General features: G+C 32.7%; 4 protein-coding genes across 5 annotated transcripts; 1 reads left to right on the forward strand and 3 right to left on the reverse strand.

The window, feature by feature from the left end:
• Positions 1-70: 70 nt before the first annotated feature.
• On the reverse strand, positions 71-3,608 carry Cndp2 (Cytosolic non-specific dipeptidase 2). The gene is made up of 4 exons (XM_070647772.1): positions 3,447-3,608; positions 3,138-3,372; positions 1,252-1,393; positions 71-1,140 (listed from the first exon to the last, which is right to left on the reverse strand). The coding sequence occupies exons 1-4, from the start codon at positions 3,479-3,481 to the stop codon at positions 119-121; spliced, it is 1,434 nt and encodes a 477-aa protein (XP_070503873.1). The 5' UTR covers positions 3,482-3,608; the 3' UTR covers positions 71-118.
• Positions 3,609-3,963: 355 nt separating this feature from the next.
• On the reverse strand, positions 3,964-6,527 carry LOC139096522 (uncharacterized). The gene is made up of 6 exons (XM_070648262.1): positions 5,555-6,527; positions 5,316-5,491; positions 5,107-5,183; positions 4,973-5,049; positions 4,172-4,868; positions 3,964-4,067 (listed from the first exon to the last, which is right to left on the reverse strand). Exons 1-6 carry the CDS (start codon positions 6,525-6,527, stop codon positions 4,052-4,054), a joined length of 2,016 nt encoding a protein of 671 aa, XP_070504363.1. The 3' UTR covers positions 3,964-4,051.
• Positions 6,528-6,916: 389 nt separating this feature from the next.
• Positions 6,917-9,926, reverse strand: LOC139096509 (coagulation factor IX-like). Of its 2 annotated transcripts, XM_070648248.1 has the most exons (7): positions 9,830-9,926; positions 8,512-9,744; positions 8,235-8,281; positions 8,099-8,175; positions 7,965-8,038; positions 7,164-7,893; positions 6,917-7,049 (listed from the first exon to the last, which is right to left on the reverse strand). In XM_070648248.1, exons 2-7 carry the CDS (start codon positions 9,671-9,673, stop codon positions 7,034-7,036), a joined length of 2,106 nt encoding a protein of 701 aa, XP_070504349.1. In that variant the 5' UTR covers positions 9,674-9,744; positions 9,830-9,926; the 3' UTR covers positions 6,917-7,033. The 2 variants fall into 2 exon arrangements, with proteins under 2 accessions (XP_070504349.1, XP_070504342.1); XM_070648241.1 differs by having other exon boundaries at positions 8,512-9,920.
• A 580-nt stretch (positions 9,927-10,506) lies between these two features.
• On the forward strand, positions 10,507-13,237 carry LOC139097227 (uncharacterized). The gene is made up of 5 exons (XM_070649015.1): positions 10,507-11,788; positions 11,981-12,135; positions 12,245-12,327; positions 12,392-12,483; positions 12,539-13,237. The coding sequence occupies exons 1-5, from the start codon at positions 10,615-10,617 to the stop codon at positions 13,150-13,152; spliced, it is 2,118 nt and encodes a 705-aa protein (XP_070505116.1). The 5' UTR covers positions 10,507-10,614; the 3' UTR covers positions 13,153-13,237.
• Positions 13,238-13,254: the final 17 nt, after the last annotated feature.

Raw genomic sequence — 13,254 nt, forward strand, 5'->3', positions numbered from 1 at the left:
TCAAAAGTTACCAACATAACCTCAAAATTATTCTTTTAAACCTGAAAAATAAACATAATAACTTCAAATATTTCAAAATATCTCAAACTTTATTCCTCAAATCATCAATCATGTCAGCTCACTTGATCTGTGAGACTTCATACAAGTAAGCACCGAGTAATTTTGATCCCTCAATATAATTACGAATATCAATCTTCTCATTTTGTGAGTGAGCACCATCATCACCACATCCAACTGGTAACAACAAGACATTCTTACCAGTTACTTCCTGGAAAGTTAAAGTGACAGGAATTGAACCACCCTCACGTGTCATGTCTGGTTCGACCTTATAGACATGCTTTGTGGCACGTGAAGCAGCTTGATAATGTTCATGATTTGGATTTTCAGTCCATGGACGTCCACCATGTGCCATATAGCACTTCATATTGTTTGGTGACTCAAGTTCTGCGAATTTTTTGGTCAAATAGTCAACGACGAGTTTCTCGACCTTGGCTGGATCTTGATTTGGTACAGCACGAATACTAAACTTTCCAATGACTTTTCTTGGAATTACAGTCTTTTGTCCAGGTTCACTGAAGGCACCTTCGATACCATGAAGTGACAATGATGGGAATCTCCAACGATGTTGAAGCAATTTTGCCTTTGATGGATGTAAGAGCTTGCCTGGTGCACCAAGATCCTTACGGAATTGCTCAACATCAAATGTAATTTTCTCATACATCTCATTCTCATTTGGCAACATTGGTGCTACATCCTTGTAGATACCAGGAATTAAAATTCTTCCTGTATTATCAACAAGTTGTCCCATCAAGTAAATCAAATCAGTCATAGCCTCATGTACAGCACCACCAAAGACACCCGAATGTAAATCCTTTGATGCACACTCAACTTCAAGTCCAAAGTAGCAAATTCCACGAAGACCATAAGTAATACATGGATGTTGGCTTCCGAGCCAGTAGTTGTCACTAATACAGACATAGTCGACATCTTTGAACCAGTCTTTACGAGCGTAGAGGAGATCATCGAGTCCCTCACTACCACTTTCTTCCATTCCTTCAAAGACGAATTTAATGTTGACTGGAACTTCCATGTTTTGCTTTTGGTAGGCTTCGATGGCATTGAACCAGCCGAGAATTGGTCCTGAAAATTGAAGAAAATTAATGATTAGTGAGTATTTGAGGCTATTTTAGGGTTAGCTAAAGACATAAGGAGTGATTGGGACTCAAGGCCCGATAAAGACTGATTCCTCACCTTTGTCATCAGATGCACCTCGTCCAAACAACTTTCCATTACGTTCAGTCAAAACAAATGGTTCAGTATCCCATCCATCTTCTTTCAGTGCTGGTTGAACATCAAGATGTCCATAAATTACAACAGTCTTTTTAGCAGGATCCTAAAATGAGAACATGTAATAAAATTGTTAATAAGTTATTGATAAAACTGAGCAGCATGCAGTCTTATCAGAAAATAAATCATTAAGACCTAATTTTTTGAATCAAATATTAATATTCCATAAATCCAATATTATTGATTGTTTGGATAAATTGTTGCTGATAAGATGATAGCCTATTACTTAATTGTTGTTAATGCCCCCATAAAGCAACAGTTATTCTGCTGAGCATTATCAAAGTGCAACTGATATTCTTCATCCCACATACACAATATCAACATTATTATCGTTGTTTACATGCCAGACATTCCTTATCGAAATCTCATATTGTTGCTCATGTCCAGCATAAAAGAGAATTTGATCCTTCATCAAGCTCAAATTAAAAGCAAATTATTGCCGACTAAACGCTAGAGTATCAAAAAGTGATTTTTCACAATTTTCACATTGATTGATGAACATTTAATCTTGAATTATTGAGATTATTTTGGCACTTATCGCATGATCCAGGGATTTGGTCTGGACATTTGATACTCAATTAGCTACATTGTAACATGCATCATGCTTTCCTATGGATATTAGGAACATCCTTAGTTATGCTTCATGAGGACAATCGTTATCTTAGTGCCAATCATTAACAAATGACCCTGATTTAGGTTCCAACCAGATATTTTTCGAGTGTTTTGCCTAGAAAAACTCTTGAAAATTGAAGAATTTCGTCCGAAAAGGACACCAAACCCCCTAGATTCACCCTCAATCGGTTCCCAATCATCAAGATCTTCTAAAATATCCATCAAATCCCATAATAACTACAAAGCAATCAACCATTATTCTCACCCAACAATTGTGTATTATTGTCATCAAAAAAACATGTAATCACACCCGATAAGATAAAAAAGGCAAGCAACTTGGTCTCATAAATCTCAAATTATCAATAAATACTAGGCAACAAGGTTCATTACATCAATGAGTGAGTGAGTAAGAGAGAAAATTATTAAATAACAAGCAATACATCAAAATGTAATAAAATAATATTAAATTCCAAGTGCAAAATTTAATTGAAAGACGTACTAGGAAATATGAGAACTAAATGGAATGATTTAGTGAGTCATTTGTGGGAATGATTTTATTTATCGCGTGATATATTGAACATAGTAGGAAAAATTCGATTTTTGAGATGATTTTTGGATATTCAGAGGTTAGGATACAAAGACAAGTTTAAATCTCTTCCAGAGACACTAGCTTCAGTGCATATAACCCGATATTATCAGCTTTATATTAATTTTTATCTCAATTATTATTTACATGCCATAAAAATTTCTTCTTGACTGATAAGAGTCGCTTTTTGCAGCATGAATTGTGGATTGTATTTACAGGAACTACTAAAACCACAGGAAAATTCTACTTCAGACTCTCAGCATTAATCCCGAGAAGCAAAACTGGTTTATTTATGTTATAGTGAAGTTCTGATAAAATTGAGGCTTTGTGATGACTTGGGGACTAAATAAGTTGTGCTGATCGGGACAGATATTTTAATTTCTAGGAAAGATCATTGAACTTTGGAGTCGGTTTGGTCAGTTTTGTGGGTAATGTAGATTTTTTTGGGAAAAATTTACTTGAAAGGTTCGCTGAATTTTTTAGAGTTTTATGAACTTATTGTCCACCTTCTTGGATGATCCTTTAGATCCATATCCTAACCTATTCCTGGACATTATTCATACACCTCTTAATAATCATAAATTCTACTCACATTTCCATATGTTCCCATCACAACATTCGGTAATTTCAATTGACTACCATCCGGCAATGTCTGCATGCCAATATCAACCTGTTCACAGGTGACTCCAAGTGCTTCCATTTTCTTCTGAGCCCAATCAATCATCTGTTGACATTCGGGACGTGCGTGTGGCCATGCTGATACAGATTTTATGGCAACAGCTTCTGTCAATGTCTCAATGTACTTTGACTTATTCTGATCGATGTAACTGCATAAAGAGAAAATGTTTATTTTTTTTGCATTGTCATCAACTTTTCTAAATTTTATAAGTTATGGACTTACGTGAATAATTTAACTAATGTATCCGGCAAGCTCATGATTTTATTTGATGATTTGATGCTTCTACTTCGACTAATCAACAACAACTGATAAAATTTTACTAAAAATATTTGAGTTTATTTTTATGTTTAACTTGCTCGGTGTCGATAACAAAAATAAATGCTTTGTAAGCTTTTTGGAGTGTAGAAGTTTTTCGAATTTTTTGTGAACGTTGAGAAATTTTTGCGCACTATGATCGTGAAAATTACATTTGGTTGTTGATCGTAATTTATGATCGATGGAACTCTTTAGTTTACGACTGAGTTGGGTCTTAGGCTTAATACTGCTTTTGATTAGTTAAAATTAAAAGCAATCAGTAGACCTTCCAAGTAATATTTAATAATGTATTACTAAAAGCAGTGCTTCTCAAACTTGATTTTTAATCCTAGAAAGTGTTCCAAACCTAGGAACCTTGGTGTAGCTGAACAAAGACTGTTCACTCTGGTTGAAGATTTTGATAGTAAATTAATAACAAAAACAATTACATAAAGAGCAAAACTTTATTAAATCTTCAATTTTTAACACTCAATATATCATATTTCAATGAAGTTGATCATCGGGCATATCCATCATGACCAAACCGGTCTGAAAGTAAAAATATTATTAACACTCATACTTATTTGATCAGCAAATTTGTATTGAAAGCTTAATCTCAGACCAACCTTACTTAAAGTCAATAGAATACTTACAAGTCTCCATATAAAGAATGAATTGGTTTTTTTGGTGACCATGGTTTGATGAAATATCCTCTGGTTGATATTGGATTGGGTTCAATGCTTTCAATCCATTGTATAAACATTGTGACATTTGTGTACAGAGAATAAGCATTTACATTACATCCTAAAACTGTATGAGTTAATGATGACGAGACTAGACCGAGAAGATAGTAGACATTGTTATAAGCCACAAATAGTCCATTTCCACTGTCTCCGGTGCATGCTCCAGTGCCATTTCCATGTCCACCACAAAATGTGGTCGTGGATGCAATCGGACGAATGGCTTTATACTTATTGAAACAGTAATGGGATTTATGAATTGGGGCTTCAGCTTGTTTTGGCATTTCTGAATATTTCGATAATTTACCAGTCTTTCCATAACCAATGACAGTTCCTATTTGCACCATTAATGCCGGTGAATAAGGATATGTTAAACATATTGGAGCAATTTTGAGTTCCGGATAAATCTCATCCATAAGCACAACAACAGCAATATCGGAATCAAATTTTGTTCTTGTAGGGTTCCAATTTTTATGAACTTCAATAGTTTCAATCTCAACAGAAATCCTATTTATTTCATGTAATGCTGTCAAATTGTGACCTCCCAGGACGACTATTAGATCATCTTTAGTGTATACCTTCTTTGATTTGTCAATAATACAGTGACCAGCTATAATATGTGAATATAATAAAATACAGTGGTGGACAACCTTTGTGTCGTGATACAAAACAGTTTGCCAAATCATGAGTTGATTTAATTTAAAATTAAATTACCTGTCAGAACCTTTCTATCTGATATAAGAACTCCACCACAATGAACTTCGTCGTTTTGATTTATCAGAACTGCCATCCTTAAAGATTAATGAAATTATTAAATTTGACATACTTCTAAAAGCTAAAATTAATACCATGGATACGATCCAGGAGCAAAGTTTTCGCCTCGAACTATCAATGCTTGCCCATTGTTAGGAATTCCACATGCCGTCTGTAAATGAATTAATATTTCTTGGATTATATAGATTTGTGAGCAACAGACTCACTTTGTGAGCTAACAGACTAGCTTTTAAGATAGTAAACCATTTGATGAGCCAATAGACTCATTTTGAATTTAAATTACCTTAGAACTTGATGATTCTGTAGTAGTGGTTGTGGTTGCTTGTGTTGTAGATGTCCTTGTTGTAGTCGTAGATTCTGTTGTGCTTTGAGTTGTCGTCGTAGAGGTAGTTGTTGTTCTTGGTGTTCTAGGTGGTCTAGTTGTTTTAGGTGTCGTTGTCTCTATCTCAATGTCATGTTCTAAAAAGTATTACTTTTTAAATGAATTTGAATGAATATTATCAATTTAAGTTAATAGCTTACTTTGTAATAAATAATTCTCAAAACAACTTTGCAGTTTGACACTCATCTCATGTCTTGCTATAGATTCATCATTACTGCATGTGTTCTTTTTCATAGTTAGCTTTTTGATCGGAATTTTATTAATAAATTGTTCGTCGATTCCAAAAATTTGATTTTTATGCAATGTTATTTCACGTAATCTTGGATGACGATCAAATGAATTAGATCTGATAAATGCTAAATTATTGGAATGTAACTTTAAGATTTCGAGTCTTTCTAAAGGATTAAAAACATTTTCTTCCAAATCTTCAATTTTATTTTCAGATAAATCAAGTTCCCTTAAATTGTGCATTCTTTTAAACCAATTTGGATTCAATACTTTAAAATTATTAACGTCGAGCATTAGAACTTGTAGCAATTGTTGTGATTCGAATATTCCATCAGGAAGTGATTTTATGGAGTTTCCAGATAATTTTAAAATTTTGAGTTTCTTTTGCTTCACAAACAGCTTTTCAGGCAACGATTTGATTTTATTATAGATTAAATTCACTTCCGTCAGGTTTGGATTGTTGGTTAGCAAATCTTCATTAATGATTTCAATTTCGTTCCTGTAAAACGTTAATAATAACAGTTCCTCACAATTATTTAGAGAATCGGAATTCACAGTCATAATTTCAATTTCATTCACGTATATAAATCTCAATCTTTTTAATTTGTCACAGTAAATTGATGTAAAAATATCAATCCATAGTTTTGCTTTATTTGCAAATGATAAGACAGCCACATCCTTATTACTATGAGGCGAATCTTGTTCATGTGTTGTATATAATTCATTAAAGACTGTAATTTTACCATCAATTACAACATTGCATGTATAAAGTGGGAATGTCTCGCGTTCGTCACTTATTTCAGTATAATCAAATTCACAGTAAGGTGTATAGGACACAACTTGATCCAGAAAGGTCATCAAAAATATTACAATTATCAATTTCATCTCAAATTTTTAATTTTGTTATTTTATTTATTTTGCGATAGATGTGCAGTTGATGCGTAGCTTTAAAAATGTATTATAAAAAATATCGACGACAATCAATCAGTGTGCACAATGGCGGTGGGGTTAAATTGGCTTCGACAGAAATATTTCTCCTACTTTCTAGGAAATAATTTAAAATTTGTTCCAAAAAGTTAAAATATATCGGCCTTGGCACTGCAAAAATTAATTTTCATTTATTCACAGTTTTATGTCCACTCACTTCAAATTCTACCATCGACTGAAATGAAATTTAAAAGTCTCAGACATTGATGCTTATCATATGCTGCAAAAATTGAGATTTATGAAATTGAGTAGAGAAATTGAAGAGAAATAAATTGAAATTTAAAAATAGAGCATGTTGGTCACTAGATTTCTGTCATATACTAAATACCGGTTTTTTTGCCTTTTAGGGATGAAATTTGAATATTTTTAAGTTTATTTCTTGAATTAAATTTTGATTTTTTGAATCAATTCCACACAGGTCTGAAATCGAAAAAAATATTGTTGCTTTATTAGCCATCAGACCCGCAGTCTTGGACATTATTAGTCATTCTATCAAAAACTTCATCCCAATAAGTCCTTTCAAATTTCACATACCTATTATCATGAATTCGATGAATTTCACCAGTTCTTTGTGTAGTCGTTAACCACGGTGGTACAAATTCTACTGGACTTCCTCCATCAGACCTTATAGATACATCATTAACTCCAATGTTATATATCCAAGGAATAAATTGACTAATGTCCGTAAACAATGAATAGGAATCAACATCACATCCATATTCACCACCACGTAATGATGAAGACACGATTCCTCGAAGATAAAATATCTTACCGATCCTAACGAACAATCCACCACCACTGTCTCCTGTGCACGCACCCGTGCCATTTGCAAGTCCACCACAAAATGTCGTGCTATGTGAAATTTGTTGAATTCTTGGAAATTTACGAATGCATGATAATGTGTCATGTATTGGTGCCTGTGCTTGCCTTGGAACATTTGAATATTCTCGAGATTTGTCTTCTGTCTTTCCATATCCAACAATTGTCCCATCCGATACTCTAGTTGCTTCTGTATTTGGATGTGCTACACAAATCGGATGAATATGGTCATTGTACGTCACATCCTCTCTCAAAATTAGCACAGCAATGTCAGAATCATATCTATTTTCGAATTGATTCCAATTGGAATGGACATGAACTTCCCTCACGCCAAATGCAAATCTACCGATTTCATGGAGTAAGTTGAGGTTATGACCACCAAGGACGACTGTTATTTCCTTTGCATCAACAGTTCTTAAAGTTTTCGTTTTGATACAATGTCCGGCTGAAATTGTTTAAGCACATAATGAATGTATTATTCCTGAGCAGTACAATGTAGTCGCTATGACTTTATACCGGTAATGATTTTAGCTTTAGATATGAGAACACCTCCGCAATGGACATTAGTGTCAACAATTAGTACAGCCATCCTATACAAAATAATAAATTTAATGAAATTTGTAAAGAATTTAAAATATTAAAATATTTACCATGGATACGATCCTGGCTCGGGCTCAATCCCTTTGATAATCAAAGGTAAACCTGTTGGACGCAATCCACATTCATCCTTAAAATAGTTAGTTAATTGAATTTCAATTGATAGAAATAATTTTATTAAAATCAAACCTCATCAATCTCAAATGTTCTTGAATGACTTGTTGCAATCATTTGAGCTTGAAATAAATTATTAAGACAGTAATAAGTTTAATTTGTTTAAATTAGAGATTAATCATCTAAGGATAAATTCTGTTTCTAAGGATAAGTTTACTTTCTAAGGATAAGCTCAGAATTTAAGGATAAGCTCAGTTCCTGAGAATATGTTCAATTTCAAAGGATAAGTTTAGTTTTTCAGAATAAGGTCACTTTTGTAAGGATGAATTTACCTATAGACATAGTAACTAACTTGTTGTTTGAGAACTCCTTGGCGTCGTTGTTTGTATGGTTGTACTTTTAGTTGTTGTTGTAGTTCTTCTTGTTGGTTTTGTCGTAGGCGCAGTTGTAGTAGTTGTGGTTGTTGTCGTAGCAGTTGTCGTCGGTTTAGTCCGCCTTCTTCTTGTTGTGGTTGTTGTTGTCGTTGTTGTGGTTGTTTCTTCATTGAATAACTTGTAGTTTGTAAAGCATTGACTTAATTTTCTTTTAATGTCTCTTCCAGTTATTTTTGAATCATCAATGCATATGTTGCCTTTCATATTTAATGTCTTTATTTTAGTATTGTCAATGAATCTTTGATCAATTGCATTTATACTATTTTTATAAAACCCGACAGCTTCTAGTTGTGGATGTGGATCAAATGAACGTGAAGAAATAGTTTGAAGATTGTTGTGATCTAAGTTTAATGACTTTAAACTGTACAAAGAGCTGAATACGTTATCTGGAAGTTCATCAATTTCATTGCTAGATAGATCTAAAGTCTCAAGGCTTTCGAGTTTTTTGAACCAGTCTGGATTAAGAATTGCCAATTTATTGATGTCAAGTTTCAGTGTCTTGAGATTCTTTAAGGATTCAAAAATGTTGTAAGGAAGATCATCGAGAAGATTTGCCGATAAGTCTAAAATTTGCAGATCTTCTTGATTTCTGAATAAATTTTCAGGAATTGTTGTAAATTTATTATAATTTAGATAAATTTCTTTCAATCTTCGATTAGTCGACAGGAAATTTTCATCTAGTTCCGATATTTTATTATTGTAAAACTGAGCAACTTCAAGATTCCGACAATTTTTTAAAGAATTTATCTTCACTTCCTCAATTTCAGCCTCACTCATGTCAATAACTTCAATATTTGGATAATGATCACAGAAAATTGATGGAAAAACAGTCATTAAGATTCTCGATTTTATCATGACTGTCAAAATTTTCACATCAGCATCATTTTTTTGATCATAAGGATCGTGATATCCCCAAATTGTATTCAATACATCAAGCTGACCATCGATTTCAATTTGACATGTATAGTCTTCATAAACATTTAGAAATGTGGCTTTTGTGGTGCCATAGATACAGTAAGGTGCACTGGCTGTGGATGTAGCAACGACTGTCAGAAGAATTGTAATGAATTTCAGGTTCATCTTTGTTTTAATAAATTTTCTTAATCATGAATCACAGCGATATGTTATTGATTAATTGCTGACCTTTCGCACTATAATTTTATTGTTACACAGATTAGATTTAACTAGAATTTTAGTTAAGTGTCATTAAATGATAACATAATCACTGATCCATACCGGTTTTTATTACTGGTTTTTTACTACGATTAATAAAATTTATAATTTAAATGACACAAAATCGATCTTAAATTAAAATTTAAAACATTTATCGCGGAGAACTAGCAAGCAACTGAGAAGATGAAACATTGAGAGAAATATCAAATTAGTTGTATGAATAAAATATCAATAAGAGTAAGGAAATTGAGCATGTCGATTAAGCCTTGTGAGAGAAGACATCAACAATTCTGTTTTGAATTTTTCTCTTTGATTTATTTACGATTTTACTCAGTTTACTATCTCGTTTGTTTGGATAAATCCCATGCTTTATCTCACAATGTAGGAATCACAATAATTTAATCATGTTTTTATTTCATGTATTTTTAGTTAATGGAATCGTGTATTTATAATTTTTGGTACTTAATATAAAACAGTGCTGCTCAAACTTTTCTGTGCCATGACACATCTTGGTGGTAAGCCACGACCGAGATCACACACGATATGCCTGATTGACACACTAGTACAATGATGGGCAGCCTATGTCCCACCAAAATGTAGTAAGAAGAGAAAGACGACGTCGATCTCTGAAAAAATGCGATGAGATTGAGATGAATACTCTCCTCAGACTGATTTCGCTCAAAAGCTTATCAATATTGTATTTAAATACAAAAAAGTAAATCAGATGTGAAACCGGCTTTTGTGAGCTATGATCATAATAGCTTAGATTAAAGTGATTTAATGACTTATTAAAATAAAATTAAGTCAATATATTATTCTATTGAAATAAGAAATTCACGTGCAGCTGCATGTCTACAAAAATTGATCCAAAAATGAAGCTACAAGTGTCAAGGATTATTCAAGCCTTAATTATTATTAACTTAGCCTCAAAGATATCTACAACAACAATAAATTGTTCATTCGACAACATCAGCATCTCAATTGGTCACTATAATACCATTCAAGGCTATGGATGTGAAATTCAAAATTTGACATCAGAGGGTCAAGTAAAAATCATCGGAACTCATGATAATGGAAAAACAAACGATGACGTCACACTCATAAAGTATCAAATCAATGATGAATATCAGCTTCCACAGCTTCCACAATTTGATTCATCGTTTTGTGAGAAATTCACAAATATTGAGACAGTATTCGTAAGTCAACTTAGGATTCTCTCATTTCGTGAAAATTCTCTATGGAACTGCCAAAATTTAAGTAAATTGTATTTTTATGAAAACAAAATTCGAGAACTTCCTGAAAACTTTCTAGCCAAAAGTACAAAATTGACGGTTTTAAATCTCGACTTCAACTATCTGACTGAATTACCGGATAATTTTCTCAAGAATCAGACAGCTTTGGAGGAACTAAGCTTAACAAATAATCAATTTATCACCTTTTCCAGCAACTTTTTTGACTCATTGTCGAATCTTTACATTTTGGGACTTGGATCAAACAAAATTACAGCAATTGACTCAAAATGGTTTGAAAAATTGGAAAATTTAGTGTGTTTGGGTTTGGAGCGGAATGAAATCATTGAAGTGCCTAGCAATAGCTTTGCATCCATTCGATATCTTGTCGAACTTAATCTCAGCAACAACAGGATTAAAATGTTAAATTCAAACTCTTTTGATGGCCTAAGAAGTTTAAAAACTTTGAAATTAGATCACAATAAAATTATGGAATTGCCAGACAATATTTTTTTGGATACCGAGAACCTCCAGGAGCTGAACATAGGACACAATAAATTGACAGTAATCAACTCGATTTCATTTGGCAAATTAATTAATTTTACAACTTTATATTGTCATTTTAATGAAATTGAAGGATTTGATGAAAAATTGATTGATAAAACAGCCATATCTGATTTGGATATGACTGGAAATTTATGTGCTGATGGATGGAACTTGAATTGGAATCAAATAAGAAGAAATTTAACTAAATGTTTCAGGAAGTATTCGTTGGAATATGAATCAAATGAGGGTAAATTTTCTTATTATTTGTCAACGTGGGCGTATCCAATTTCAAGACAAAACTTAGGTTTTGGGCATATTTATTTATTTATATAGAGTCATTCCTCAAGAATAAATCTTATTAGCTATACCTGATGATCAATCAGAAAATACCAATCGAAATTCCTTCGATAAACCAAATTCTTTTATATTCTTCTAACAGATACAGCAAAAACAATTGATACTGAAGTTGTAACACCTTCAACTCACTCTATAATAACTACAACCACTACACACAGAACTACGGAAAATTTAGATTCAATTATAATAACAACGGAATCAGCTCATATACCAAAAATTCACGATTTTGAAAAAAGGGTAAATATGATATTCTATGCAGGAATCTAAAAGGAATCATTCATTCAATACCTCTTAATATTACTCCTTGATTAACTTGATTATTGACTTTTTCATTTCATTAAAACAGGCCCGTCCATCTTGTGGTAGACCTCGATCTGGACTTCAGACGATAATGAGGGGAACTGCAGTTCCAAGAGGAAAATATCCTTGGTAATATTAATTGAAGTAAAAATTATCTAACAGCCAACGAGAATTATCAATTAAAAAATTTCAGGAATGTTGCTTTATATTCGATAGACAATGTATCCAATAAAAAGGAATATATCTGTGGTGGAAGTATTGTATCCAATAAAACAATTGTTACAGGTATAAAATTTAGATGTTAATTTTGATCATAAATAATATAATTTTTCATCTGTAGCTGCTCACTGTTTCAGAGGAAAAAGTAGCTCTCATTTATACAATGCCGGTAACATAATTGTCTTAGTTGGAGCACATAACTTGTCAGAAACAATTGAAATTGGAAGGCTAACGGTTGCTGTTAGGAAAATTATAATTCATCCTGATTGGAATATAAATATTAAATCATTTGATGCTGATATTGCATTAGTGGAACTAGATGAGTACCTTAACTTTTCTAATTATATTCAACCAATCTGTCTGATGAATCCTGGATCAGATATGGAATCAATAAAAAAAGGAATCGTTGCTGGATATGGAAAAAGTGAATTCAAAGATGTAGAAGATGTTGCAAGGATCATTAACATGCCAATAATTAACTATACTGAATGTGTCAAAAGCTCAGATCATGAATCACTTTTGAGTAACCGAATGTTTTGCGCTGGATATGCCAATGGTACTGGAGTATGCATTGGTGATAGCGGAAGTGGATTGCATGTCGTGTACAAAAATACGTATTACCTTCGTGGAATTGTCTCAGCATCACTTCATGGTGAAATTAATGGATGTGATGTTAATGCGTATGCGGTATTTACTGATGTGATGAAGCATAAAGACTTTGTTGAGTCTAAGTAATAAATAACTAATGATTTTTTTGAAGAATAATAACTGAAAATGATTTCTTGTGAGTAATTCAACAATAAAGTTTATTCAAAAATTACACGCGTGCTTTTTATT

The sequence above is a fragment of the Chironomus tepperi genome, unplaced genomic scaffold (assembly GCF_022539635.2).
Source record: "Chironomus tepperi strain 1889 unplaced genomic scaffold, CSIRO-AGI_Ctep_v1 contig_34, whole genome shotgun sequence".
NCBI lineage: Eukaryota > Metazoa > Arthropoda > Insecta > Diptera > Chironomidae > Chironomus > Chironomus tepperi.

Excerpts from the sequence above, each read along its gene's own strand:
- Cndp2 (XM_070647772.1), bottom strand. The coding sequence starts at position 3,481 with ATGAGCTTGCCGGATACATTAGTTAAATTATTCAC. Across the intron at positions 1,394-3,137 it reads TGATGGGAACATATGGAAAT|GATCCTGCTAAAAAGACTGT; the intron begins GTGAGTAGAATT and ends TTCTCATTTTAG. Across the intron at positions 1,141-1,251 it reads AGGTGCATCTGATGACAAAG|GACCAATTCTCGGCTGGTTC; the intron begins GTGAGGAATCAG and ends TTCAATTTTCAG.
- LOC139096509 (XM_070648248.1), bottom strand. The coding sequence starts at position 9,673 with ATGAACCTGAAATTCATTACAATTCTTCTGACAGTCGTTGCTACATCC. Across the intron at positions 8,282-8,511 it reads AAGGAGTTCTCAAACAACAA|CTCAAATGATTGCAACAAGT; the intron begins GTTAGTTACTAT and ends ATTTATTTCAAG. Across the intron at positions 8,039-8,098 it reads GAGCCAGGATCGTATCCATG|GATGGCTGTACTAATTGTTG; the intron begins GTAAATATTTTA and ends TATTTTGTATAG.
- LOC139096522 (XM_070648262.1), bottom strand. The coding sequence starts at position 6,527 with ATGAAATTGATAATTGTAATATTTTTGATGACCTTTCTGGATCAAGTT. Across the intron at positions 5,050-5,106 it reads GCTCCTGGATCGTATCCATG|GATGGCAGTTCTGATAAATC; the intron begins GTATTAATTTTA and ends TTAATCTTTAAG. Across the intron at positions 4,869-4,972 it reads AGATAGAAAGGTTCTGACAG|CTGGTCACTGTATTATTGAC; the intron begins GTAATTTAATTT and ends CACATATTATAG.
- LOC139097227 (XM_070649015.1), top strand. The coding sequence starts at position 10,615 with ATGTCTACAAAAATTGATCCAAAAATGAAGCTACAAGTGTCAAGGATT. Across the intron at positions 11,789-11,980 it reads GGAATATGAATCAAATGAGG|ATACAGCAAAAACAATTGAT; the intron begins GTAAATTTTCTT and ends TTCTTCTAACAG. Across the intron at positions 12,484-12,538 it reads CAATAAAACAATTGTTACAG|CTGCTCACTGTTTCAGAGGA; the intron begins GTATAAAATTTA and ends TTTCATCTGTAG.